The 27,694-nt window shown below is 53.9% G+C and overlaps 2 protein-coding genes across 11 annotated transcripts; one reads left to right on the top strand and one right to left on the bottom strand.

Moving 5' to 3' along the window:
• NUP62 (nucleoporin 62) lies at positions 1-22,581 on the bottom strand. 10 transcript variants are annotated; one of them, XM_023182746.3, is made up of 4 exons: positions 22,353-22,578; positions 20,754-20,898; positions 19,657-19,712; positions 1-3,030 (listed from the first exon to the last, which is right to left on the bottom strand). In XM_023182746.3, exon 4 carries the CDS (start codon positions 2,951-2,953, stop codon positions 1,391-1,393), a length of 1,563 nt encoding a protein of 520 aa, XP_023038514.1. In that variant the 5' UTR covers positions 2,954-3,030; positions 19,657-19,712; positions 20,754-20,898; positions 22,353-22,578; the 3' UTR covers positions 1-1,390. The 10 variants fall into 10 exon arrangements, with proteins under 10 accessions (XP_023038514.1, XP_023038513.1, XP_023038520.1 ...); XM_023182745.3 differs by having other exon boundaries at positions 20,754-20,865; XM_023182752.2 differs by having other exon boundaries at positions 20,754-20,865; positions 22,377-22,578.
• ATF5 (activating transcription factor 5) lies at positions 21,557-27,040 on the top strand. Its single transcript, XM_023182768.3, has 3 exons — positions 21,557-22,427; positions 23,731-24,027; positions 25,503-27,040. The coding sequence occupies exons 2-3, from the start codon at positions 23,850-23,852 to the stop codon at positions 26,189-26,191; spliced, it is 867 nt and encodes a 288-aa protein (XP_023038536.2). The 5' UTR covers positions 21,557-22,427; positions 23,731-23,849; the 3' UTR covers positions 26,192-27,040.
• The last annotated feature ends 654 nt before the right edge of the window (positions 27,041-27,694 follow it).

The raw sequence follows: 27,694 nt of genomic DNA, 5'->3' as shown, positions 1-27,694 counted from the left end.
TTTTGGTTTCACAACACATTTATTTAGAAAAGCAACATACAGTAATAGGTATTTCAGAGAATGCAGCAAAGGATAAAGACAAATACAAAAGAACTTGGGATACAACTGCTGGCTTCTGCCTTCCACACACAGTGGATTTTACTGTAACTGACTAGAATCACTCTGGTGCCAGGAAGTTCAGAGCCATGTCCGTGGCCAGCACTGGCAGCTGTGGCTCTTTCTGTGGACTGTTGTTATGCCGGGCTTCATGTTCTTTCATTTCACAAATGTGACTGGGACTGGGTTGGGGACATACAGGGGAACAACAGTGGGTCTCTGCCCGTGGGAGCTCACAATCTAACAGCGAGACGGGCGCAAACGGCTAGCATAGGACAGCATAGCAAGTGTTACCCAAGGTACAGGCTCAGGGTGCTACGGGGACCTGCAAGAAGGCCACCTGAGCTTTGGGTAGCTGGGAAGGCTTCCTGGAGGAGGTGAAGCCCGAGGTGGGGGTAAGCCTGGGCCAGGCAAAAGGCAGGGCTCTCAGCTCCCATCTGTGGTTCAACACCCTGTGCGTAGGCCCCTCAGCTGACCTGTCTTCTGTGAAATTCTCGATCCCGCTGTCTGTTCTATTCACACTGTGCTGCTTTGTCTTGGTGGTTAGCTTTCACAAGCACACACCTCATACTCCAAAACTTAGGCTGCTGTCTCCTGGGAGGCTTTTTTTTTTTTTTTTTTTTTTTGACAGAGTCTCTGTTGCCCGGGCTGGAGTGCAGTGGTGTGATCCTGGCTCACTGCAACAGTTCCCGGGTTCAAGTGATTCTCCTGCCTCAGCCTCCCGAGTAGCTGAGATCACAGGCACCCACCACACCTGGCTAATTTTTGTATTTTTAGTAGACATGGGGTTTCACCATGTTGGTCAGGCTGGTCTCGAACTCCTGACCTCAAGTGATCCGCCTGCCTCGGCCACCCAAATTGCTGAGATTACAGGCCTGAGCCACTGCGCTCTGCAGGCCTTGAAAGTTCTCTTTACATTTGGTATTTTTTCATGACACCTATGACTATGCTTTGGAGAGAGCGGCTGTCCCAGCGACCCCAGCTGGGACCAAGACCACCACCGCGTCTCCATCACCAGGTCGAGGCAGGATGAGGTAGGCGGTCGCAGTGGGTGGAAAGGGGCCAAAGACACTCAAGTAAAAGCCACAGAAGCCACACCCATGAGGCTGCTGCCTGGGCAGAGGGCTCAGAATACTTCCTAAATGGAAAAAGGCAAAGCACACAGCAATTGTCTCAAGGGCAGTCACGTGAAAGAAAGAAACATGTTATCTTGCCACAACCCCAAACCAGACAACAGGGCGCGTTCCCCGCATGGAACTCCCTGGGGACCTGCGGGCCCCGGAGCTGCTGTGGCTCAGTCAAAGGTGATCCGGAAGCTGCGCTCCTGCTCCTTGCGCCGGCCCTCGCACACCTTGGTCACCTCCTCCACCTTCCTCTGCAGCAGGGCCGAGTTCTGGTCGATCCACTGCAGCGAGCCCATGTGCGCGTTAAGGATCTTGCAGATCTGCTGCAGTGGGTCGCTGGTGTCGGCGGGGGCCCCGGACGTGTTCAGGTGCTCGATGATGTCCTTGAGGTCCTGGGCCATGCGCTTCAGCTGCGCGTCGATGTTCTCGGCCAGCTTGTAGGTTTTCTCGCGCTCCTCATCCGCGTGCTGTAGGTAGATGGTTCCGCTCTGCTCCTTTACCAACTCCTCCAGCGGGCTCAGCAGGTCTTCCAGCTCCTTCTGCTGGGACAGGATGAAGTCGAGCTCCTGGTCCAGCCTCTTCTGGTCCAGCTTCACCTTCTCCACCTCGCGGTGCAGGCTGGTGATCTTCTCCCCGTTCTCGATCAGCGTGCGGTCCCAGGCATTGACCTGGGTGGCCTGCTGGAGGAAGTGCCGCTCCTGGTCCTCTAGCTCCAGGCTCCATTTGTTGATCAGGCTCTCCAGCTGCGCGTAGGTCATGGCGGAGCTAGCAGCCGCCCCTGCAGCTGCACCAGGGCCAGGTGGAGCAGTCACAGCGGCTGCCGTATTGCTGGGGATCCCAGCTGGCGCCAGTGGTTTTAAATTCAAGGCAAAGCCGGTGGTGCTGCTGCTGCTGCTGGTGGCGGTGGTGGCAGCGGTGGATGTTGTTGTGGAGGCACCGGAAGCTGCTCCAGGTGCCTTTAAGCTGAAGCCCTGTGTCCCAGCAGCGGGGGCTCCTGCGGTGGTCGCAGGGGTACAGAGGGAGAGTCCAGTGGTGGCAGACGAGGTTGGAGCGGTTGCTATTGATGCAAAGAGGGTGGGCCCAGTACCGGTGGTGGTGGCTGTGGCTGTGGGAGCAGCTGGCTGCGTGACGCCTGCTGTGGTGGCTGCTGGCGTGGCTGGAGTAAAGGGCAATGCGGCAGGTGCTGTGGGCTGGGCTGAATTCCCTGCTGAGCCAATGTTGAAACCGGAGGGCTGGGCCGTGCTTCCACCAGTGAATGAGAAGCCTCCAGATGTGGTGGCTGGAGCCACAGAGGTGGTGGAGGGGCCAAACACAAAGCCGGTGGGTGCTGTGCCCTGGCTGGAGGTGACAGTGCTCGATATGGCATTAGTGAGATTGCTGCTGCCCAGCCCAAAGCCACTGGGGTTTGCCATGGCTGGAGTGGCAGCTGTGTTGCTCAAGTTGAGCTTTGAAGCACCGATCCCCAAAGAAAATCCAGTTCCCCCCGAGGCAAGAGTTGCTGTTCCAAAAGTGAAGCCTGTTGTCTGTGTGGCCGGAGTCTGAGTGGCGAGTGAGAACAGGCCGGTGGAAGGGGTACTTGTGGTTGGTTGGGAGGGAGCCCCAAAATTAAACCCTCCAGTGCCAGAGGTGGAGAAAGAAAACCCTGTAGCAGGTGTGGTTGTCGCTGTCTTTGCAGTGCCAAATGTGAACCCACCTGTAGGAGCCCCAGTGCCTCCAAAATTAAACCCGCTCATGGCTCCGGACTCTGGTGGCAACAGCTACTCTGGCTCCCAAAGCAAATCCGCTGGCGTCTGCAACCTCAGGAAGATTTCTAAAGCAGAGGAAGTGACATTGTCAGATGGCAGTTTTGGAAAGGCAAGCCCAGTGGCATGACTGGGCACGGCTGGTTTGGAGGGTGGTGGGATGGGATTATGATACCATGCAGCAACCCCCCTTCGTCCTGTGTTACCTAAACCAGACTCTAAATCGAGAAGGATCCAGAAGCACAAATGCACGCTCCAGGGGTCAGGTACGAGGAGCCAGGGTGCTAGGGACGTGCATGGCCACGTTCAGCACAGTGGAAAGTTCCCACTCTGGAGGATGAGGCGGCAGAACAGCACCTTGGACCCACCTCAGCCCGAGGAGGTCAGATTTGAGGCACTGCCACAAGCGGGACTCGGACACAGAAGAACAGCTGTAGGACCCACTCCCAGCGTGGGACCCAGTAAGGTTCCCCGGCTGACTGGCGGGGTGTGAGCGGATCAGCTCTTGCCACTCTGAGGGCCTCTCTGGACCTCAGAGAGAGAGATGGGGCTGGGAACCCGGCTGGATGGCAGGGTCTGGGCTGCTGAAGGTCCCCCAGGCCCACACCTGTACTCTCTAAGAACAGGAGAGGACGTGCCCCCTCTTAACTCAGGGGAGGGTCTGAAACCCATGTGCTCAGAGCGCAGATGCCCCTGGCCACAGTGACTGGCTCGAGGATAAACTGAGACCTGAGCCAGGCAATCAGAGCCTCCCCTGGAATTTTCTCCATGCTTGGAAGGCAGCTGCCTCCTTCACCTGTAAGTGTGGTGCAGAGGATTGCAGCTGGGCCTCCCCTGGACACCTTCTCAACCACCTGCAGACACTGGGACGTCACCGGAGACCATGAGCCCCACCAGAGATGGATGGGGTGGGGAAGAGATAAAGAGCCCCCCAGAAGCCCCATGGGCCAAACATTTCCCATCAGTCCAAACTGACTTGATGTTGGTAACGTCTAACCGAAAAATCTCCAAGTGGTGCCATCTATCAGCGGGAAGGTCAAGGTTACCCGGTGAGGAAAGGGTGAGGGGGAGTGCTGGATGGGGGTGGTTTTTTTTTCTTTTGGGAAAGGGTTTTGCTCTGTCATACCAGCTGGAATGCAGTGACATATCACAGCTCACGGCAGCCTCAAGCGGGCCCAAGTGATCCTTCCACCTCAGCCTCCCAAAGTACTGGGACTCCAGGTACATGCCACCATGCCCAGCTAATGTTTTTTATTTTTTGTAGAAATGGGATTTCACTCTGTTGCCCTGGTCTTGAACTCCTGGGCTCCAGCGATCCTCCCTCTTTGTCCTCCCAAAGTGCTAGGACTATAGGCGAGAGCCCTCCAGATGATCAGAAGTACCCTTAGAAGATGGGTTTGACTGACTGGAGAGAGAAGAAAGCTTGTGGTGGCGAGAGCAGACTGGGGTGATGCGCTCTAGAATCTGAGAACGGGAGAAAGCCAGGAGCCAGGGAAGGCAGAAGCAGCTCTAAAAGCCGGAAATGGAAAGAGGGAGGCCCTGTCTAAAAAACAAACAAACCAAACAAAGTCATAGCTGAGAAGCCAAGTGCCTGGCCCAGAGAAACACCCACGAGGTCTGTTTCCTCTTCCCTCTCTCCAGACCAGTTTTTAAATTGCTTGGTGTCTGTCCTCAGGAAATCCCCTTCTAGCTTGAGGAAGAGGAAACCAACCTCACTACCCCCACCCCTTCCACTGCACCCTTCTGCCTTCCTCACAGGCCCCTAATTTTTATTTCATCTGCTCCTCCTCCTCCACACAGCCAAGCAAGTCTGGGGAGATGACCCCAGGGCCAGCTGCATGCGCTGCCTTGTCCAAGCCAGCGGATCTCAATGGGTGTCCATCAGCACTGACTGGAGCATTCAAAACACAGAAGGCTGCCAGCTCCACGAAGCCAGGCTCTCCAGGGCTAGGATGCTGGCCCTGGCATTTTCATAAAGCTCTCCTGGGGCATTCTGAGAAAGGGCATTCTTCAATAGGCCACAGCAAGTGCCTGAGCCCCCAGGACTGCTGGGGCCCAGCCCGGCCTGCATCCATTCCTCCCCTTCTGGGACAGAACAAAAGTCCTCACTGCTGAGCCACCTCAAGTCGGTGTGTTGTTACTGGCAGCTAAAGGCATCTGAGCAGCTACACCTACACATCTCAGTTCTCAAGAACTCAGCTTAAAAAAGCTTTTGCTATTAATAAGTTATAGCCAAAATTTCCAAGAAGAGCATTTATAAAAAGCTCTTTGCAACTATGAAAAAACAATCTTCTGTGCGGACTTGTCTGGCTTAAGAGTTCACCATTTTTTTTTTCTTTTGAGAGGGAGTCTCGCTCTGTTGCCCAGGCTGGAGTGGAATGGCGCGATCTCGGCTCACTGCAACCACCACTTCCTGGGTTCAAGCAATTCTCCTGCCTCAGCCTCCGAGTAGCTGGGATTACAAGTGCACGCCACCACACCCAGCTAATTTTGTATTTTTAGTAGAGACGGGGTTTCTCCATGTTGGTCAGGCTGGTCTCAAACTCCCGGCCTCAGGTGATCCACCTGCCTCAGCCTCCCAAAGTGCTGGGATTATAGGCGTGAGCCACCGCGCCTGGCCAACAGTTCACCATTTATTAAGTGCCTTGTTGGTTTCTAATACTTCAGGTGCCAGGGATCTATTCACAATGGTGAACCCATACAGATCCAGCTCTGATCCATGCAGTTCAGATGTAACATGGCCAGGCGCGGTGGCTCATGCCTGTAATCCCAGCACTTTGGGAGGCTGAGGTGGGAGGATTGCTTGAGCTCAGGAACTCGAGAACAGCCTGGCCAACATGGCGAGATCCTGTCTCTACAAAAAAATACAAAAATGAGTTGGCTGAGATGGGAGGATCACTGGAGCCCAGGGAGGTGGAGGCTGCAGTGATTGTGCCACTACACTCCAGCCTGGGCAAAAGAGTGAGACCCCATCTGGAGGAAAAAAAAAACCAAAACAAAGATATATCATTACTCAACGTTTCCTAAAAGCAAACTTTGGGGCAGATCCATTTTACAAACGGGAAACTGAAGCCCAGAGTGGCTAGCTGAGCCCTGGCCCCTGCCCTCAAGGCAGCCAGAGTCAAATGTCAGCTCTATAGTCAGGGATCAGGGCAGGGGCGGGGGCAGGGCTGGGTTACATGCTGTGGGAGCAGGTTCCGGGGGGAGCTGAGTGTTGCAGATGCAGCATCAGCCAGGGAAAGGATGGGGAGGGGAGAGGAGCCGTCCAGGCAGGAGGAAAGGCCTACGGGAAGACAGGGAGGCTGCAACAGCAGATATGCCTCTGGGTGCTAAGTGATTTGGTGCTTCTGAAGGGAGATGTTTATATGTGAAAGACTGACTTGCCAAGCATTAGCTGTTAAAATCTGCACATTCCAAAGAGAGAAAATGGCCCTTGACCAGCTCTGGGAGAATCTCTTATGTTCTTGAAATGTCCTGCCAGATAAGAGCGTCTTTGTTTACCTGGGGCCTCAGGCCACTCCAGGGAGTCCATGTTAACGCCGTGACCTACAGTGGGGGCTGTGGGTCATACGGTATCAGCACAGCCTCTGGAGGGGCTGCAGACAGCAGACCTCAGTTTAGCCACACAGGTGCTCCATGCCTACAGAACTGCTCCTCCCCACAACCCGGGCCGACACTCCGTAACTGTTACCACACACTGTTGCTGGGAGAACTGAGCGCTGTCCATGGAACCCTACCTGGAGAGGACAGCTGGAAGCTCGTGCCTGGTCTCTCAAGGAGCTTTTGTATCTCTCCCCTTTGCTGTTTTCGGTCTGTTTCATTTCTCCATAATAAACCGTGACCGTGACCGTGAGTAGAAAGCTTTGCCGAGCTCTGTGAGTCTTAGTTCATCACTGAGCCGGAGGGTGGTCTTGGGGACTCAGGGCCACGTGATGGGCGGGAGAATTTGGCAGAGCCATACATACCATGCTAACGGTTCGGGCATGATGTTGAGGGAGCCACAGGGGGACTTTATGGGCGTGGGGGATGAATCGCGGGGGTAGAGGCTGGAGGCCAGGTGGCTTAGACAAGACTGGGAGAAGGTCCAGGCCAAGAGCCCGAGGCCCGAACTGGGACTCAGACAGAGAGGACAGCATCACAATTGGAGCAAAGTGTTAAACTTGCACCAAAACCACAGGGTCTGTTCCCAGTTAGCAAAGCCTGCACCAAGACCACAGGGTCTGTCCAGGTTAACAGTGACAGGCCAGGCATGATGGCTCACGCCTATAATCCCAGCACTTTTGGAGGCCAAGGCGGGAGGATTGCTTAAGCCCAGGAGTTTGAGGCAAAAAACAAAAAAAAAGCCACAAATACTAGAACTTGGAAAGTTTCTCACAAATGCAAACTATTACGAGCTCTGATCCCGGAATTACCACATTTGTCAAAGGGGAGAGTTCCCTTACCAAAGAGGCTGATGGTGCTGGCGGCGGTGGGGGAAACAGGAAGGAACCCAAACTGAGGGAGGGGTGCATTTCCATGGAAAGGAGGAGGGTATGCCTGGGTCTGTGCTCAGGGCTGGGTGGCTGTGACCATCTGTAGTTCACCCAGGCAGGACACAGCTCCAGAGAAGCACTGCCTTGAGGTCACCAAGGGAAGTGCTGGCAGAGCCGCCAGTCCCTTCCCTTCCTGCCTGCCCCAACATTTACCCTTGGGTTTCAGACAACACAGGCACCTTCACAGCCCTGGGGACCTGGAGGAAGACCCGCCTGGGATCAGATGCAGGATCATCTGAATTAGGTGGGTACATCCCACCCCCACCTGTGAGAACCAGGGTTCTTTGCTGTCACCCCAGCCTCCAGTCAGCTCTACCACCGTACCTCCATCTATGATTCTTGTGCCACTCCAAGTCCCAGTTTCTTTTTTTTTTTTGAGACAGAGTCTCGCTCTGTCGCTCAGGCTGGAGTGCAGTGGCGTGCATGATCTTGGCTCACTACAACCTCCACCTCCCGGGTTCAAGCAATTCTCCCACCTCAGCCTCCCGAGCAGCTGGGATTACAAGCGCCCACCACCCCGCCCAGCAAATTTCTGTATTTTTAGTAAAGATGGGGTCTCACCATGTTGGCCAGGCTGGTCGTGAACTCCTGACCTCAGGTGATCCGCCTTGGCCTCCCAAAGTGCTACGATTATAGGTGTGAGCCACTGTGACCAGCCCCCAACCCCTTTTCTTAGATGCCTGGGACAGCAGTCTGTGCCTGGCAAAGAATACAAGAGACCTCAGCTTTGGACCAAAAGGAAAGGAAGAATTAGGAAGGATGTGTGTGTGTGTGGTGTGTGTGTGTGTGTGTGTGTGTGTGTGTGTGTGTGTAGGGGTAGACAGAAAAATGGCCCGCAAACATGCTCACATCCGCATCCAGGACCTGTCAATGTGACCTTACATGGCAAAGGAACTCTGCAGATGTGATGACAATAAGGAGGTTATCCTGGCTTATCCACGTGAGCCCCAGGTGACCATAAGGGTCTTTCAGGGAGACAGGAGAGGAGTCAGAGGGAGATGTGCCTATGGAGGAATGGATTGAGACGCTGTGCTGCTGGCTTTGAAGATGAGGGGGCCACAAGCCAAGGAACACAGGCGGCTTCAGCCTCTAGAGCTGGAGAAGGACATAGCTTCTCCCCTAGAGTCTCCCGAAGGAACCACACACCATGCACCCATTTAGACTCCGGACCCCCAGCACTGTGAGAATACATTCGTGTCGATTTAAACCAGTACAGTTGTGATGACTTGTTACAGCAGCCACTAGAAACTAATGGGGGTAGGTTGAGGGACGATGGAAAAAGAACAGAATGAAATCTAGATAGGTGGATGGGAATACACAGAGCAGAGCTGGGGTTGAGAAAGGGGCTGGGGTCAGGGGCAGGTCTGCCCTTGTGCATGGAGACCAAGGTGGCTGGTACAGAAAGGAAAGTGAGATGTGACTCTGAAAATCCAGATATCCCCTGGTGCTGGGGCAACCCTGCCAGGGCTGTGGATATGTGTGGGTGGATTGCCACTGACACCCAGCCATGACGGGCCATCTACGGTGGGAGGGAAGGACAAGGTCGCCTCCCAACACAGAGGAAGGCTAACGGTGGGGATGGTGTCGGCTCCACTGGGCCAGATTTCCGTTTGTTCCCTGCTGCATCCACAGCACCTGGAGCAGTGCCTGGTACACAGTAGGGACTCAGTAACAACCATTTACTAAGGACCTGCTGTGTAACCGGCACTGTGCCAGGAGCACTATGCTGCAGCACACGGAGCCCTTCCTGGGTGGGAAACAAATGCAGACTCCCCAAGGCCACTCAGCAAACAGCAGCCCCGCTATGGGAAACCAGAGCTTTCCGGGGCCAAGTCTTGACATTGTGTCTGGGACGGGAGGATTTCATTGAGGAAAAGATGTTAGAATTAAGTGTCGGCCAAGTGCGGTGGCTCACATCTGTAATCTCAGCACTTTGGGAGGCTGAGGTGGGTAGATTGCCTGAGGTCAGGAGTTCGAGACCAGCCTGGTCAACATGGTGAAACCTCATCGTCTCTACTAAAAATACAAAACTTAGCCCGGCATGGTGGTGTGTGCCTGTGATCCCAGATAGAGGTGTGAGGATGACCTGAGCCCAGGAGTTTGAGGCTGCAGTGAGCTGTGATCATGCCACCATACTTCAGCCTGGGCGACAGAGCGAGATCCTGTCTCAAACAAATAAAAAAGTTCCAGGAGGCACCTGAACAAAGGCCCATGGCATTCGGCTGACAGCCACCTGGTGGCACTGCGGACAACACAGAGCCTAGACGCAGGAAGGAGGCAGCATGGAGCTGTCACTGCAGGACCTCCTCTTTCCCTCTGGAATTCGCAGTTTCAGATTTGGGGGATGTATGACCAGTGGAACCAGAGAGACCAGAACAGGGGAGAAAAGAGCAGAGAGTGAGGCAGTGGAGAGGAGAGAAACAAGGGGAAATCAGAGACAGACTGGGCCCAGGGAAATCTGATTCCAGCTGAGGCTCGGACGCCATCCTCGGACACTGCCTTCCCTCACTTGCCCTCCCATGGGGACCTCTGACCAGGACCATCTCCACGAGTGCTAGTGCTGGGATTCTCCGTCTGCAAACTCCACAAGTCTAACTACTCTGCTTCTTAACTGTCTCCTTACTCAAGTTCCTCTTTTCTTTGTGTCAAAGAAAGTGCACCTAAACCCTGAAGATCAGCTCCAAGTCTGCCCTTCAAGAACTGAAGTCAAGTGACCGACAACTTCTTAAGTGGACCTTAGCCAAGGCAGATGCTCAAGCGGTCCAGGCCAACGAGTGCCTTGGGAGCATGAGGCCATGGGTGGGCTCCAGTGGGTCAGGGTCTGGGTTACGTTTGGAAAGACGCACCGAGACTCTGTGTGGGAGGAGTGAGGAGACTGTTGCAGTCACCTGGCAGGAGCTGGCGGTGTGGCCTGGGCTTCCCTGTCCCGCTCTGTTACATAATTACCCTGCCTGGGGTATGGCCAACCCCATTAGTAGAAAACAGAGCAGGCCGGGTGTGGTGGCTCACGCCTGTAATCCCAGTACTCTGGGAGGCTGAGGTGGGTGGATTACCTGAGGTCAGGAGTTTGAGACCAGCCTGACCAACACGGTGAAACCCCGTCTCTACTAAAAATACAAAAATTAGGCAAGTGTGGTGGCGCATGCTGTAATCCCAGCTACTTGAGAGGCTGAGATGGAGGTTGCAGTGAGCCAAGATCGCACCACTGCACTCCAGCCTGGGCAACAAAGCGAGACTCTAAAACAAACGCACAAAACAAACAAACAAACAAAAGACCCAGAGCCATGGAGAGGGTCTGCTTTCCTTTTTCTTTCTTTTTGGTCTCACTCTGTCATCCAGAGCAGTGGTATAATCATGACTCACTGCAGCCTCAACTTTCTGGGATCCAATGATCCTCCTGCCCTAGCCTCCCATTAGCTGGGACCACAGGCATACACCACCATGCCCAGCTAATTTTTGAATTTTTGTAGAGATGGGGTCTCACTATGTTGCCCAGGCTGGTCTCCAACTCCTGGGCTGAGGCCATCCTCCCACCTCTGCCTCCCAAAGTGCCAGCATTACAGGCATGAGCCACCATGTCCGGCGGGGGTTGCTTTTCTAAGCCAAATCTGTGGCATGGAATTCAGTTCCTCTCTCCCACCCCTACGCTCACCTCCACCAAAAGGCCACCTCTCCTCCGCAGAACCAGGTGTCCCCAACAGCAGGGAGGGAGGAGGGGACAGGGATACCTGTGGATTTTCAACTGTCCTCTCTCTCCTCCTTAGGCCACCTGGCATTCTGGTCCCATTTTCCTCCCTGATGCCTTTCAACCTACAGGCATAACCGGCTTGCATGAAGGACCTGTGTGGAGACAAAGGAACTGGGCGTGTGTAGCTGTGTGTCTGTCAGCTCCGCAAGGGGAGAAGCTGTGATGGACCAGGTTGTCTTTTCCCCAGGCTGTCACTGGAACTTTTACTGCATGTTCAGATGTTTAATGTTTCAAGGCCTAAATGTTCCTGTGTGCTCACTACCCAGGAGGCCGCACCACCCTGCCATAACCCAGTGACATTGGTGAGTACTTAAAAAAGTAAAAACTAGGCCGGGTACAGTGACTCATACCTGTAATCCCAGCACTTTGGGAGGCCGGGGAGCGGGGGCGTGGAGGGGCGGATCACCTGAGGTGGGGTTTGAGACCAGCCTGACCAACATGGAGAAACCCCATCTCTACTAAAAAAAAAATTACAAAATTAGCTAGGTGTGGTGGTACATGCCTGTAATCCCAGCTACTCAGGAGGCTGGGGCGGGAGAATCGCTTGAATCTGGGAGGCGGAGGTTGCAGTGAGCCAAGATCGCACCATTGCACTCCAGCCTGGGCAACAAGAGTAAAACTCGGTCTCAAAAAACAAAAAACAAACACATTCATTTTGTGAATAGGTAGTATGTTCACATTGTTCTAGCTCAAAAGGTACAAAAGGGAATACTGTGGCCTGTCTTCCCCGAGTCCCACAGCCGCCCAGCCCTGCTCCCTGGAGACAGGCTGCTAGTGCAAGTCTTTGCAGCGACTTGCTGTGCATTTAAGCAAAAACGTGGTTTGTACTATCCCTACCTGCATACAAAAGGCAGCCTGCTAGATGCACTGTTCTCTACTGTTCTTTATGTATCTTAGAAATCATTTTAAGCAGGTTTATTCTCCTCACCCGGGTAGATGAGGAAACCAAGGCCCTCGGAGGGGGCCGACTTGCCCAGGGTACCAAAATCCTGCCTCTGCCACTTGCTACACAGGACGGCCTCAAGGCAGTAGCTAAATGATTCCTGGATTCACTGGTTCTCAATCTTCTCTCCTTCTTTCCCTTGAAGTCACTTCATGGCTAATTAGCAATTACTTTCTCCTTTCCACTCCCCAGGCCCAGAAGCTACCAAAGGAGCTCAGGTGGTGCGACCAACAGCAATTTTCCCCACAGGAAAAATGAATGAGCTAAGACAACCCCGGAAAAGTCAGGAAACAGCCAGAGAGAGACTTTAACGAAGATTCTAGAACCACCGCTCTTAATATGAAATAATAGGACTGGAAGAGATCTGAGGAATACTCTGGTGCCAAGGCTTCTTCCTTTTTGGCCAAGAACTTTTATTTCTTTCCCTTATATTGAAAGATTTTTTTTCCCTCTACCTAACTGCATTAAAAAAAATGTTTTTTTCTAAGACAGGGTCTCACTCTGTCTCCCAGGCTGAATGAAGTGCGGTGGTGCAATCACAGCCCACAGCCTCGACCTCCCAGGCTCCAGTGGGCCTCCCACCTCAGCCTCCCTAATAGCTGGGATTACAGGTGTGTGCCACCACACTGGCTTTTTTTTTTTTTTCTGAGACGGAATCTCGCTCTGTCACCAGGCTGGAGTGCAGTGGCATGATCTCAACTCATGCAACCTCCGCCTCCCGGGTTCAAGTTATTCTCCTGCCTCAGCCTCCCAAGTACTGGGATTACAGGCACATGCCAGCACAGCCAGCTAACTTTTGTATTTTTAGTAGAGACGGGGTTTCACCATGTTGGCCAGGATGGTCTCAATCTCTTGACCTCGAGATCCACCCACCTCGGTCTCCCAAAGTCCTGGGATTACAGGCGTGAGCCACCATGCCCGGCCCAGGAGTTTCTTTTTAGGGTGATCAAAATGTTCTAAAATTGTGGTGATGGCTGCACAACTCTGTCAGTGTACTAAAGCCACTAAGTTGGACACTTTGATAAACACATGTGGATTATACAGTATCTCAATAAAGCCACTCAACCAACCAACCAGGGGGTGCTGGGAAGGGGTTGAGAGGCCACTGAGGCTGTGGAGGCACATAGACATCAGGCTCAGAGCTGACTTTATGCCGAGGGCAATGGCTTGGGCAGAGTTTCTAAGGGCAGGTCCATGCCCTCCTTGGGGTGGCCGGTAATGCTGGTTGAGAACAGGCTGGGGAAGAGCCTGGAGCTGAAACGCTCTGGTCGGTGGTGCAGGCACAGGACACCAAGGCCTGGAGAGGGACTGAGGCATGAGGGCTGAGGGACTCTAACAGCAGCGGACAGGCGTGTGTGGCGGGGGAGGAACGGCGCACACCTGTGCCCCCTCCACAGTCCCTCTTCTCGTCAACATCAGCTTCCCCAGGGACAGACAGTGATGTTCGTGGGGGAAGGAGGGAAGAGCCCAGGCAGGGCTGTGGTGGAGCCGGTTGCTATGGAGGTTTCTCTGGGAACCAGGTGAAGGCAGCCAGAGCATGGGGGCAGGGTGGCTTTCATTTTGAGAACTGGAACCAAATACAGCACCTTCCCATCTCGGCGGCCATCTCCATAACCGTATTTCATGGCATTTCTCATGCACGGGGCCGTTTCCAGGGCTTCACCTGTTCTCACTCACTCAACTTTCCCCGGCAATGTGGTGAGGGGAAATTATCATGGTTCCCACTTATAAATGAGCAAACTGGAAAAAGTGAGAGGACTGAAACCACCTGCATGAGTCCCACAGCCAGTAAGGGCTTGCCCAGGCGTCTGGTCCCACAGCTGGGCTCCCAACAACACTGAGCCTCGCTCCCCACCGCCACCACCACCACCATTCCCTGCCTCATCCAGTCCCCCTTCCCATTCTCCAGAGACTTCCTGGGCCATCTCCATGACCTTCCAGACCAGCGTGGGCTTCACTCTCAAATCCAATTCAGGATGATCCGCCCACCCCAGCTGCAGATGAGGGCCTGAAACTCCTGCAGGGAAGAGGGGCGTCTGCTGCTCACCAACCCCCATCCACTCCTGCTCTGTGGTAGGTCAGGAAGAGGGCAAAGGAGTCTGCATCAAACTGGGCGAAGGCCTGGCGCTCTGATGACCGCTGACCTCAAAATTCTTCATGGGGAGTACCCCCGTGCCCGCTGAGGGGGCACCTAGGGAGCCTAGGGGTCCCGTGAGGCCCTCCCACTGTGGCTCCCCACCTCCGCCTCTCTCACTGCAGCTCCTACCATGACCATCCATCCTATGAGTGCTGGCTGGGTTCAAGCCTGGGTACTCTCCCCTCCATGCCCTAGCAACCCTGTAGGAATCACACGTCCTGGACCAACCGAATGCAGGAGCAGGCTCCTCTGGACGCAGTGGTGGTGGCTCAGCCTTCCATCTTGGCAGGATGAGCGCATTTGCTGCGAGAAAGCAGCCCTGACAGCAAGGCCCTGGTGCTCTCTTGCTGCACAAACTTTCCAGAACACCAGCCCCAGGCCAGGCCACCACGACTACGAGGGACCGAGACGACGAGCCCACTCCTGAATCACGCCTCAACACAGACAGCACCATGTCCAAACCACAGAAACGACCAAACACCCCCCTGGCTCAGACATGCTGGCTGTTTCTCACCTAACCCGGGCACTGGCTCCCTTTGCTTCTCCGGGCTCTAGGTCAAATAGATCCACATCATGGGCTTGCCCCTGACAGCCCAACTCCTAAAGTTAGTCCAAACGCCTCCTTATTGAGGTGCCCTGCGGGTCCCTGGCGGGGGACAGTCTTCCTGCCGCAATGAGTAATGTGCTCCTGCTGGCCTTTGGCTGGGGGCACGGACGGCTGGCTAGGAAGAGTAGTAAGACACCAGCCCCGCTTCCAGCAGGCATCCTGATCCTCAGGAAGGATTCTCTAGACCTCCTCCTCTGCTCCCCAGAAACACTGTCCTCCTCTACTTCACATGGGACAGGGCTGTGTTGGAACAAGGCCCTGCTCTGTCTCACTGCTTGTAAAGTCCAGCACAGAGGGGTCTAGCCCCAATCCTCGGAGACTCTTAGAATGAGGGCTGGGTTCCTTTTGCTACCTGCTATGGGCAGAGGATGACAGCTGTGGGGAGGGAAGCCACAGAGGGCCAGCAGCCCGAGTCCTGTCCACACTTGTGGTTTGCCGGGGTTTTCCAGGTTTTTCTGAATTACTTGCCTACCTTTAAAACTTGGATGTCACAGAAAAAAAAATCTGGATTTCTAGCTTCTCCTGTGAAACCAGCAGCTCAGCACCAGCAGCGAGTGCTGCCGGTGTTGCTGCGGCCCCGGTGCCTTTCAGGCGCCCAGGAGCTTCTGGGGGCCACCCCTCTCTCTGGGCCTGACACGGGCCCGAGGTGGTCAGCAGTTCACCGGTCCAGGCCTCTTCCCCTGTCAAGCCCCTGCCCCTCCACACTGCCCCGAGGTAGTTCTACAACTGTGCCCATTTTACTGATGAGGTGACCACAGGTTGGGGAGTGCAGTGTCTTGTCCAAGGCCACTAAGCGGTAAGTGATGGCATCCTGGGCTCTAGGACACTGGTGTCAGCTGTTATGTTTGCTGTGTCCTTTTTTTTTGCGTAAGAGCTGTGACTGCTTCTGCTGAAGGGACAAGAGTGGCGCAAGGGAGGGAAGGGGCTCTGGAGGACTGTGGGCCACGTGGCAGCCTGTGCTGTCTCCCAGCCCCCACGTCATCCTCTCCACAACTGAGCTGGCCTTGGCCTACCTGCCCTTGTTTGCCAGGACGCCCACCTTCAACCCCAGCACCCCTGGCCTGCATGACCCAGTTACCCTCCCTGGCTCCTCTCAGGGACCTCAGTATCACATTCGCTGGCCTCTGTGCTGAGCAGCTCATTAGAAAATGTATTGATGCCTACAGAAATAGCAACACAGGGTGGGGGGTTGTAGGGAACGATTCTGGGAATGAGGAGGGCCCTGACTTTGCCCTCGAAGCGTTCAGGGGAGCAGTCACGTAGGCAGACATCTGTGCAAGGCGGATCTGAAAGCAGAACGTGGCGGGAACAGAGAATCGTGCACAGACCTGGGCTCCAACAGGCGCTGGTTTCACCGACATCATCTCCACAGCGCTCCCGCACGGGAACCGAGCAGAAACTATCACTCACAGGGCACTTCCCGTAGGCTAGGCCCCACTCTAAGTATTTTACGCACAGTTACACATTTAATCCTCAAAACTACCTGCTGCAATGGACCATCTCACCCCCACTTTATGGAGGGGAAACTGAGTCACAGAGAGGCTGCCACTTGCTGAGGGTCACAGAACTGGTGGAGTTGGGGTGTGAACCCAGCAGGCTGGCTCCAGGGCCCATGCTCTGACCCACATTGCAGAAGGCAGCAGAGGTTCAGGCAGATGAGGGCCCTGTCTGCACTCCAGTCTACAACTGAGTGCTGGGCTCAGGACCAGAACCCAGGTCTGTCTAATGCAAAACTCAGAGCCTTTTTCATCATGCCAGGGCCACCTTGATTGGGAAAGCACTGAGAGGTTGCGGCAACAGCAGGGTGATGGCATGGTGCAGGCGAGAATCAATAGCGTTTGGCAGTCGTGAGCAGCAGCAGGCCTGAGGTAAGGGTCGGGGCTTGGAGGCCTCCCAGAGGCTCCACCATGGGCCTTGGGGCCCTGGAAGCTGTGTAGCATGGTGGAGGCTGAGGCCCCATCTAACTGGCAGCGTGATTTTCACAACCCCCCTTACCTCTTGGGACCTCAGTCTTGTCTCCTGCTAACAAGCCTCTGTGACCTGAGGGCCCTTCTTGGCACTGAGTCCCAGATTCTCAGGGTCCTACATGGGTGGCTGTTCTCTCTCCCTCTCCACGCCCCCCCTACTCTTGCTGTGCTGGAGTTCTCCCTTATCCAAGGCTCTGCTAACCAGGAGCGGTTGCCAGGTGTGCTGGGGTCCCCAAAGAATTCCCCAATTCCCCCTCCCCGTCAAACAGCCAGGGCTGATGCAATCTGCCTGCAACCACCGCCTCACTCCCCAAGCCAGGCCCCTCCGCATGGAAAAAGAGTCCCCAGTAGCCCCACCTTTGCTTGAAGCCCCAGCTCAGGAGTTGAAGGGGAGCTCCAGGCTGGGGGAGGCCAGGACATGAGTCCTGAAGGGGCCATAAGCCTGGCTTAGCAATGTGCACATGGGGGGACTCAGGGTTCGAAGATCTGGGGAGTAGGGTCACAGGCAACCACTGATGACCCACGGTGAACTAGAACAGGCTGGGAGGGGCTGGAGAGTTCAGCTGAGTCCAGCTGCTTAGTCTGGCTGGGCTGAAGTGGGTGGGACCCAATAGCTAGAGAGAGACAGCAAAAGGGTTGAGATGGGGGCGGGGGTGGGGAGGGGAAGCAGAGTCCCTGCCCAGACATCTCTGCAGCCAGCATAAACCGCACGTAGCCAGCAATGCAATTCTCCCACTGACCAAGTTATTAAAAATTACCCAGGCTGGGCCATGCCCGGTGGTTCACGCCTGTAATCCCAGCACTTTGGGAGGCTGAGGCGGGCAAATCATCTGAGGTCGGGAGTTTGAGACCAGCTTGACCAACATGAAGAAACCCCATCTCTACTAAAAATACAAAATTAGCCACATGTGGTGATGCATAACTGTAATCCTAGCTACTCGGAAGGCTGAGGCAGGAAAATCTCTTGAACCCAGGAGGCAGAGGTTGCGGTGAGCCAAGATGGCACCATTGCACTCAAGCCTGGGCAATAAGAGCGAAACTCTGTCTTAAAAAAACAAAAAAAAACCTAAAAAACACAACACAACAAAACAAAAACAAACAAAAAAACCCAGGCCAGGCACAGTGGCTCAGGCTTATAATGCTAACACTTTGGCATAGTGAGGCAGGAGGATCACTTGAGCTCAGGAACCAGGAATTCAAGACCAGCCCGGGCAACACAGTGAGACCCCGCCCCCATCTCTACTTAAAAAAATAAAAATAGCGCCGGGCGCGGTGGCTCAAGCCTGTAATCCCAGCACTTTGGGAGGCCGAGACGGGCGGATCACGAGGTCAGGAGATCGAGGCCATCCTGGTTAACACGGTGAAACCCCGTCTCTACTAAAATACAAAAAAAAACTAGCCGGGCGAGGTGGCGGGCGCCTGTAGCCCCAGCTACTCCGGAGGCTGAGGCAGGAGAATGGCGGAAACCCGGGAGGCGGAGCTTGCAGTGAGCTGAGATCCGGCCACTGCACTCCAGCCCGGGCGGCAGAGCAAGGCTCCGTCTCAAAAAAAAAAAAAATAAAATAAAAATAAAAATAAAAATAAAAATAAAGTATCCTACCTGGCCATCCTCTCAATATCCTGCAATACCAGTCTGAGACAAAACTAAAGGGAAGCACATTCCATAAAATACCCAACCAGCATTTTTCCAAAGGGTCGCGAATGACAAGGAAAGTGTAAAGCCAGTCACTAGCCAGAGAAGGCTGTGGAGCCATGATGCCTAAATATGATGTGGCATCCTGAAGGACCAGAAAGGACATTAAGGAACTACCAAAATCAGAATCAACTGTGGTCAGCATCAAGAATGGCATCTGGTCAATGGTAACATACTGATGTTGCCTTGGTTGTAACAAATGCAGCAAAGTAATGTAAGATGTTAATGGGAAAAACCAAGAGAGGGGCATACAGAAATTCTCCCTGTTATCTTTGCAACTTTTCTGTCGAGTCAATCTAAAATTATTCCAAAATAAAAAATTTTATTTAGGCTGGGCACAGTGGCTCACGCCTGTAATCCCAGCACTTTGGGAGGCTGAGGCGGGCAGATCACAAGGTCAGGAGTTCGAGACCAGCCTGACCAAAATAGAGAAACCCCATCTCTACTAAAAATACAAAAACTAGCTGGGCGTGGTGGTGGGCGCCTGTAGTCCCAGCTACTTGGGAGCCTGAGGCAGGAGAATGGCTCGAACCTGGGAGGCGGTGGTTGCAGTGAGCTGAGATGGCGCCAGTGCAATCCAGCCTGGGCAACAAAGCGAGACTCTGTCTCAAAATAAACAAACAAACAAAACAAACCAAAAAAACCCCAAAAAAACAGGTAGGTCTTGCTTAAGGCCGGGTGTGGTGGCTCACGCCTATAAATCCCAGCACTTTGGGAGGTCGAGGAAGGGGAGGGGGTCACCTGAAGTCAGGAGTTCAAGACCAGCTTGATGAAATTGGCAAAACCCCGTCTCTATTAAAATACAAAAATTAGCGGGCGGGGTGACGGGTGCCTGTAATCCCAGCTACTTGGGAGGCTGAAGCAGGAGAATTGCTTGAATCCAGAAAGCGGAGGTTGTAATGAGCCAAGATCATACCACTGTACTCCAGCCTGAGCGACAGAGCAAGACTCTGTCTCAAAACCAAACCAAACCAAATCAAACCCAGTTCCCATGTATAATCTAGGTCTTCTTAGGAGAAGATTCTGCCGGTGGGGGGCTGGGGTAGGGCACATCTGTGCGTCCTTACCATTGGCAGTCTGTCCAACAGTCTACCCTTAATTCCATCTGCTTTTGCTCAAAAACCTATAGTGAGAAGTGGAAGGAAGTTGGACTTACTGCACAGCAATGGAATGAGAACACATCCACCTTAATTACAGCAGTAACAATAACCACTTTTATGCAGCACCTACTGGGTCCCAGGCACTAGTCTAACTGCTCGACGTGGATTAACTCATTTAATCCTCATAACAGCCCTATGAGGTAGGCACTTTTTTTTTTTGAGACAGGGTCTCACTCTGTCACCCAGGCTGGAGTGTGGTGGCACAACCTCTACTTACTGCAACCTCCACCCCACCCTAGGGTTCAAGTGATCCTCCTGCCTTAGCCTCACAAGTAGCTGAGACCACAGGCACAAACCACCACACCAGCTATTTTTTTGTATTTTCGGTAGAGACAGGGTTTCACCATGTTGCCCAGGCTGGTCTCGAATTCCTGAGCTCAAGCAATCTGCCCACTTCAGCCTCCCAGGGTGGTGGGATTACAGGCGTGAGCCACGTGCCTGGCCCAGAGGCAGGTATTCTTAACGCCACCTTGTACCACAGGGGAAACTGAGGCACAGGGAAGGGAAATGGCTAGGGTCACACAGCTAATAAGAGGGGTGCAGTCAGGTTTTGAACTCATAAATCTGGCTCCAGAGTCTATGCCAGGGATGTATAAAATTTGGCTTCCTGGGGCCACATCGCAAGAACTGTCTTAGGCCACGCATAAAACAACACCAATGATAGTTGATGAGCTTGACACAGAAAAGCTTTAAAACAAACTCACAAAAAATTCGCATGGTTTAGGAAAGTTTACGAATTTGTATTAGGCTGCATTCAAAGCTATTCTGGGCCACATGCGGGTCCACGGATGGGACAAGCTCAGTTTATGCTCTTAGCTGCTACTCTGTATACTGTCTCAGTGATAACACAACCCCTACAGGCTCAAGGAAATATAGGGCAGGTGCTCAAAAACTGGCAAAGTGGACAGTAAGTGCTCTAAGGGAAGGTGGTCAGATCCCAAGAAGGGCTTCCTGCCCACAACAGGTAAGGGAGGAGAAAGAAGCTTGTGTAAAACGCTCAATACCAGGATTCCTCCACCTTCTCTGGACCTTGATTCAGTCTCCTAACTGCCACACAAGGGATGAAGGTTGAACTCCAGCTGGGATGTCCTGACGTGGATGGGACAAGCTGGGTTTCTGCAAGAGAGAAAAGACCGACATCCACCTCGGCTGGTGGAGGGCCCTGTGCATGAGAAGGGGCAAGATGGCTACCCTCTTGGAGATCTTCCATTTTTGGCAGGGTTGGGAGATAGTTCCTATCCAGTGGAAGCTAAGGACTGTCTGAAAGGAAGCCAAGGGCAAGGGATGGAGAAAAGGACGCAGCTGGGGCCTCGATGTCTGAATTCCTGCCAGGGGATGGGGCCTGGGCACCCATCATTTGGAACGGAAGATGAGAATGGCCTGAAACAGACACTTCAGAGGCATGAGGGAGACAGAAGAACGACAGCAAGAGTTGGACAGTCCAACGTCTGCGGCCCTTGCAAGGGGGAAGGAAGAAGTGAGACTGGGCCCCAATAAAATATGTTGAGGCCAAGCGCGGTGGCTCACGCCTGTAAGCCCAGCACTTTGGGAGGCCGAGGCGGGCCGATCACGAAGTCAGGAGATCGAGACCATCCTGGCTAACAAGGTGAAACCCCGTCTCTACTAAAAATACAAAAAATTAGCCGGGCGTGGTGGCGGCCGCCTGTAATCCTAGCTACTCTGGAGGCTGAGGCAGGAGAATGGCGTGAACTCGGCGGAGTTTGCAGTGAGCCGAGATGGCGCCACTGCACTCCAGCCTGGGCGACGGAGACGAGAGACTTCATCTCACCAAAAAAAAAAAAAAAAAAAAAATTGAACAGGAACGTATGAGTTGAACTCTGTGCATACGGCTTGCCAGACACCGTCTTATTTGAGTTTCATAAACCCACCAGGAGAGCTGATTTTTCTTATATTACGGATAGGGAAATGAAATAAGAGAACTTAAGCTATTGGCCCGAGGCCATCCTGGCAGGTCTGTGTTTGGGAGAGTGCTGTGACTCACGCTGGACTCTAATCCACGAGGGTTTCTCGGGGTCAGCAGTTGGGGGATGAAAACATGAAAAGTGTGGCTGGCAGGAAATTCTGCAAACAGGGAAGGGGAAACAGAGATTAAATGATGCAGGTCTCCGGGAAGAGAATGAGGCTGGATCCACAAAATCACAGGAGGAAGCAGGCCCAGACCTCAGAGGCAGAAAGAGAAAGAAACCAGAGCTTAGAGTCAGGAGGAGGAAACCAGAACCCGGAGCCACGAGAGGGCCGGATCCCCGGCTCAGAGAGAGGAGGCCGGATCCCCGGTTCAAAAGGGAGGAGGGGCCTGGACCCTAGGGGTGGGAAGGAAGAGGTCGGATCCCCCGATCCCCAGAAGGAGGTGACCGGGCTGCCTCCCAGTTGGGGCCCCGCGAGGGCGGGGCGCGGAAGAATCCGGGCGGGCCGTGCTGCGCCACCCAGGGTATATCTGTCCCCAGTCCCGGGGGCCGCCTCATTCCCCGTCCTCAGATCACGCTCTCTTCTAACTACAGCGTTCTCCGCCTCCGCCTGCGTAGCCCCGGCCATGGCTCTGTAGCCTCTACCCCTTTGTGCCCCCAGCCCGTCTCCGCGCTCACCACGCCTGCGCTCTCCGCTCCCACCTTCTTTTTTCAGCCGAGGCTGCCGCCGCCTCTCCTTGCTGCAGCCATGGAGTGAGTAACCGCTTACCTCTCCCTCTCCAACCGCCTTTCCCGCCCTTTCGCAGCTCGTGGCCCTCTTTAGGGAGCCCTGGGGGGAGGGGAGCTGTGAGCGGGGAATCACGGTCGCGCAGGCGCAGAAGAGGTACGGTGGGCGGAAGGTGCGCGGCTGCGCATGCGCACTGGGCCCGCGGCCCGTTGAGAGAGTTCTAGAGACTCGATGTTTGTCAGCAGGCGTGTGGCTGCGCCTGCGCACTCCAAGGGAGGGTGTGGTCTTTTTCTAAACGATTCTGTGCGTGCTTGGTTGTTCCTGCGCAGTAGCCTACCAGTTCCCCGTAATGAATGAGCGGCGGGCCCTGAGTGTCCGCACATGCGCACTGATCCCCAAGGCGGCAGAGGTGTAAAGCAATTGGACAGCTCGGGAGAAGTACCATGCGCTTTGGCCCTCGGCGCATAGCTGCGTGTGGACGGCTGGCATTCGGGTAGCCTAGCCGTTCTCTGCCTGCCCCCTCTACCCTCCTCCACGCTCCCTGCTCCACGTTGCTCTGGCTCACAGCCCAACTTCCTTTTAAACCAGGCGCCTGCTGAGGCGGGGACTGGCTTAGATTGACAGGGGAGAAGGCGGGGCTTAGAGGCAGTCCTCTAAGTGGGTGGGGCTAGAACCACTGTCGTCACGATGGGTGGGATTTCGCGAGCCTATTGTGAGAAGGGGCGGGGCTAAGCCAACCTTTAGCTGAGGGGTGGGGCTTCGATGGGACAGAGGCGGGGCCTCTGGGGAATCGGAGAGGGGCGGAGCTAAATAAACAATGAGGGGCGGGGCCTGGAGGGGCAGTGGCAAAGCGAGGAGTGGGATTTGAGTGGATAACTGCTGAAGGGCTGGGGCCTGGGGCAGTTCCCCTGGGCACTGGTTTGGGATGGAAGCTAGGAAGGCAGTGGGGCCAAGAGGAAATATTTTAGGGCAAGGGGCGTGGCTGGAAGAAAATGTCCCTGAAATTGAGTTTTTCCATGAAGCGGAATATTCTGAGGTGGATGGGAGGGGCCTAAGGTAATTCCCCTGGGAGACCCTTAGGTTTCTGTATGGGGGGAAAGGGTGGGGCATCGTCCTACCTTAGGGCCTAAAGAAATTCCCTTGGGAGTGGGTGGGGCTCAGATTTGGGTAAAGAAAGGGCAAATTTAGAATTCGGAGAGGCTGAGCTTAGTTATAAACTGTGGTTGGAAGGGGGAGGGAGGAGCCTGGGGGTGTGGCTTGGCTTCCCCATGATTTTGGCCAGTGGATGAGGCTTTCCTGACCCCACCCACTCTTGTCTCACACGTGTAGGTCTTCCACTTTCGCCTTGGTGCCTGTCTTCGTCCAGCTGAGCATCTTCCAGAGCCTCCTCCCAGCTGCTGGTGCAGCCGGTCCTGTTGCCATCAGTGCCCTGCACCTGTGCTACAGCCATGTCACTCCTGGCGACCCTGGGGCTGGAGCTGGACAGGACCCTGCTCCCAGCTAGTGGGCTGGGATGGCTTGTAGACTATGGGAAACTCCCCCCGGCCCCTGCCCCCGTGGCTCCCTATGAGGTCCTTGGGGGAGCCCTGGAGGGCGGGCTTCCAGTGGGGGGAGAGCCCCTGGCAGGTAAGGACAGGTGGAAGGTGGAGCAGGGGAGTGGAGGGCAGGGGAAGATGGGGGAGGAAGAACTCATCCATGTATTCATTAAATGTTGAGTGCCTACAATGTGCCAGGCACTGTTTTAGGTGCTGAGGATACAGCTGGGAACAAGAAGAACATGGTCTGTGCCCTCCAGCAGCTCACACTGTGGAGAGTAGACCAGAGGCAAATTAAATGAGAGTGTATTGGAATAAGTCAGAAAAGAAACGCCTAGCAGCTGAGCTACAAAATGACAAAGGGGACCTAATTCAGAGTGGATAGCCAGAAAACCTTCTCCAAGTAGGTAACATGTTGACTGAGGCATAAAGGATGGGAAGGAAGCCAGGCATGGTGGCCTGTAATCCCAGCACTGTGGGAAGCCGAGGAGGGAGAATTGCTTTAGTCCAGGAATTCAGGACCTGGGCAACATAGCAAGACCTCATATCTATAGGAAAAAAGAAAAAAAAATTAGCCAGGCATGGTGGCGCACGCCTGTAGTCCCAGCTACTTGGGAGCCTGAGGTGGGAGGATCGCTTGAGCCTTGAGCCTGTTGCCTAGGCTGCAGTGAGCCAAGATGATGCCACTGCACTGCAGCCTGGGCAACAGAGTGAAACCTTATCCCTTAAAATAAAATAAAAAAAAAAAAAGAAAGGAATGAGCCAGGAAAACACCCAAGGGAAGAGCATTTTAGTTGGAGGGAACTGCATATGCAGAAGCCCTCAGGAGGCAGGAACCATTTTATTCATTACTGTATCCCAAATGCTTGGCACATAGTGGGTTTTCAGTAATTAATGAGTAAAGATGAAACAAGGTGTGTGTATCTATGTGTGTAATGTGATCTAGTTTGCCTTTTAAGAACAGAGTAAATAGAGACACCACAGATACAGAGTACTCAGTAAAGGAGATGTTGGTATGGTTGAAGAAATGCTTGATTGACTGTTGGTTGAGTCACTGGTTGGTTGGCTGGTTCTGTCTTTTTTTATTTTTTTATTTTTTTTTCCCCTGGATCTTCTTGTAGGTTAAGACTGATTCTCTCATTGGCTAATTTGTTGGTTTTTGGTCAACTGGTTCATTGGTTGATTAATGGGTTGATTGATTGGTTGACTGGTTTATTTGGTTAGTTGGCTGATTCCCTGATTGATTGGTTGACTAGTTCATTGGTTGATTGGTTGGTTGGTTGGTTGATTCGTCAGTTGGTTGGTTGGTTGAGTGGTTTGTTGGTTGGTTGATTGCTTGGTTGACTGGGTGGTTAGATGGTTGATGGTTGGTTGGTTGGTTGGTTGACTGGTTTATTGGTTTCTTCACTGGTTTATTGGTTTGTTGACTGGTTTGATGATTCACTGGTTAGTTGTTTTACTGAATGAATGGGACAGATGCACCTGAATGAGATGTGAGTGAGCACCCAACTAGGCAGAAGACCAGCAACTCAGGAAATTTTGTGTCCCTCCCCACTTTAATCCCAGGTGATGGCTTCTCTGACTGGATGACTGAGAGAGTTGATTTCACAGCTCTCCTCCCTCTGGAGCCCCCTTTCCCCCCAGGCACCCTCCCCCAACCTTCCCCAACCCCACCCGACCTGGAAGCGATGGCCGCCCTCCTCAAGAAGGAGCTGGAACAGATGGAAGACTTCTTCCTAGATGCCCCGCTCCTGCCGCCACCCTCCCCACCGCCACCACCACCACCACCACCACCACCACCACCACCACCACCACCAGGCCCCTCCCTCCCCCTGCCCCTCCCCTCCCTTGACCTCCCCCAGCCCCCTGTCTTGGATACTCTGGACTTGCTGGCCATCTACTGCCGCAGCGAGGCTGGGCAGGGGGAGGTGGGGATGCCGCCCCTGCCCCTGCCACAGCAGCCCCTTCCTCCTCTTCCACCTCAACCTTCTCGCCTGACCCCCTACCCACATCCCGCCACTACCCGAGGGGACCGCAAGCAAAAGAAGAGAGACCAGAACAAGTCGGCGGCTCTGAGGTACCGCCAGCGGAAGCGGGCAGAGGGTGAGGCCCTGGAGGGCGAGTGCCAGGGGCTGGAGGCGCGGAATCGTGAGCTGAGGGAACGGGCAGAGTCCGTGGAGCGCGAGATCCAGTACGTCAAGGACTTGCTCATCGAGGTGTACAAGGCCCGGAGCCAGAGGACCCATAGCTGCTAGAAGGGCGGGGGTGTGGCTTCTGGGGGCTGGTCTTCAGCTCTGGCTCCATCATGCCCCTGCCTCCACCTTCATTCCATACCCCTCTCTTGGCCGGGCACAGTGGCTTATGCCTGTAATCCCAGTACTTTGGGAGGCCAAGGCAGGAGGATCGTTTGAGGCTAGGAGGTCAATACCAGCCTGGGCAACATAGTAAGACCCTGTCTCTATTAAAAAAAAAAAAATCCTTCTTCCCCACAAAACCACCCAACTCCTCTCTGCTTTTATCCTTTTATCCTCTCTCTCTGCTTTTATCACCTCTCTTGTGTATTTCTGGATCTTCTTCCCTCTTCTCCTCCAAATCATTAAATGTTTGGCCTTAGTCAATGTCTGTGCCCGTCACATAACATCCAAGGCACTGAGGCCCACAGGGAATACAGGAAGCAGCTGGGAGCTTGGAAACCTGGTCTCTTGAATTTCAAACCTGGTTTCTTGCAGTTGGTTGTCTGGGGTGAGTGGAGTGGCTACAGGATAGAGCTGAAGGACTATACAAATGAAGATGTAAGTCAGGGCGGGCTTTGAGAAGTGGACACATATCCTACAGGCAAAAAGCAGGCTAGGTGACCTTGGGACACTATACTAAGGGAGGGAGCCTAAAGGCAGCCAGGTTTACAGAGCGGGAAGATGAGCAGGCCAATGGGAGGAGGGGCAGGGCAGGACTGTAGTTGGTGACTGGGTGTTCATTTTAGCTGTGGGAGAAAATCAGTGTTTTGTGAAGGTGTTGGAGAGGGGCTGTGTCTAGGTGAGGGATGGTGGAGTACTGATTTTTTTGGGACATTATGAGCAAAAATAAAATGAAGCATTTCCTCTGGCCTGTGTATCTTGTCTTTGAGAGAAGCAGCTGGGGAGAGGGTGACCTTGTAATCCCAGCACTTTAGGAGGCCAAGGTGGACAGATCACCTGAGGTCAGGAGTTCAAGACCTGCCTGACCAACAAGGTGAAACCCCATCCCTACTAAAAATACAAAATTAGTTGGGCGTGGTGGCGCGAGCCTGTAATCACGGCAACTTGTGAGGCTGAGGTAGGAGACTCTTGAGGCCGGGAGACGGAGGCTGCAGTGAGCCGAGATCGTGCTATTGCACTCCAGCCTGGGAAACAAGATTGAAACTCTGTCTCAAAAAAAAAAAAAAAAAAGTGAGGGGCTGGGCACGTTGGCTCACGCCTGTAATCCCAGCACTTTGAGGGACTGTGCCAAGTGAATTGTTTGAGCTCAGGAGGTGGAAACCAGCCTGGGCAACATAACGGGAACTCATCTCTACAAAAAATAATTTTAAAAAAATGTCTGGCCGCTGTGGCTTATGCCTGTAATCCCAGCACTTTGGGAGGCCAAGGTGGGTGGATCACCTGAAGTCAGGAGTTCAAGACCAGCCTGACCAACATGGTGAAACCTCGTTTCTATTAAAAATACAAAATTAGCCGGGCGTGGTGGTGGGTGCCAGTAATCCCGGCTACTTGGGAGGCTGAGGC

This window comes from Piliocolobus tephrosceles, chromosome 21, assembly GCF_002776525.5.
Source record: "Piliocolobus tephrosceles isolate RC106 chromosome 21, ASM277652v3, whole genome shotgun sequence".
In the NCBI taxonomy this organism is placed as follows: Eukaryota; Metazoa; Chordata; class Mammalia; order Primates; family Cercopithecidae; genus Piliocolobus; species Piliocolobus tephrosceles.
This window is presented reverse-complemented; position numbering and strand designations above follow the sequence as displayed.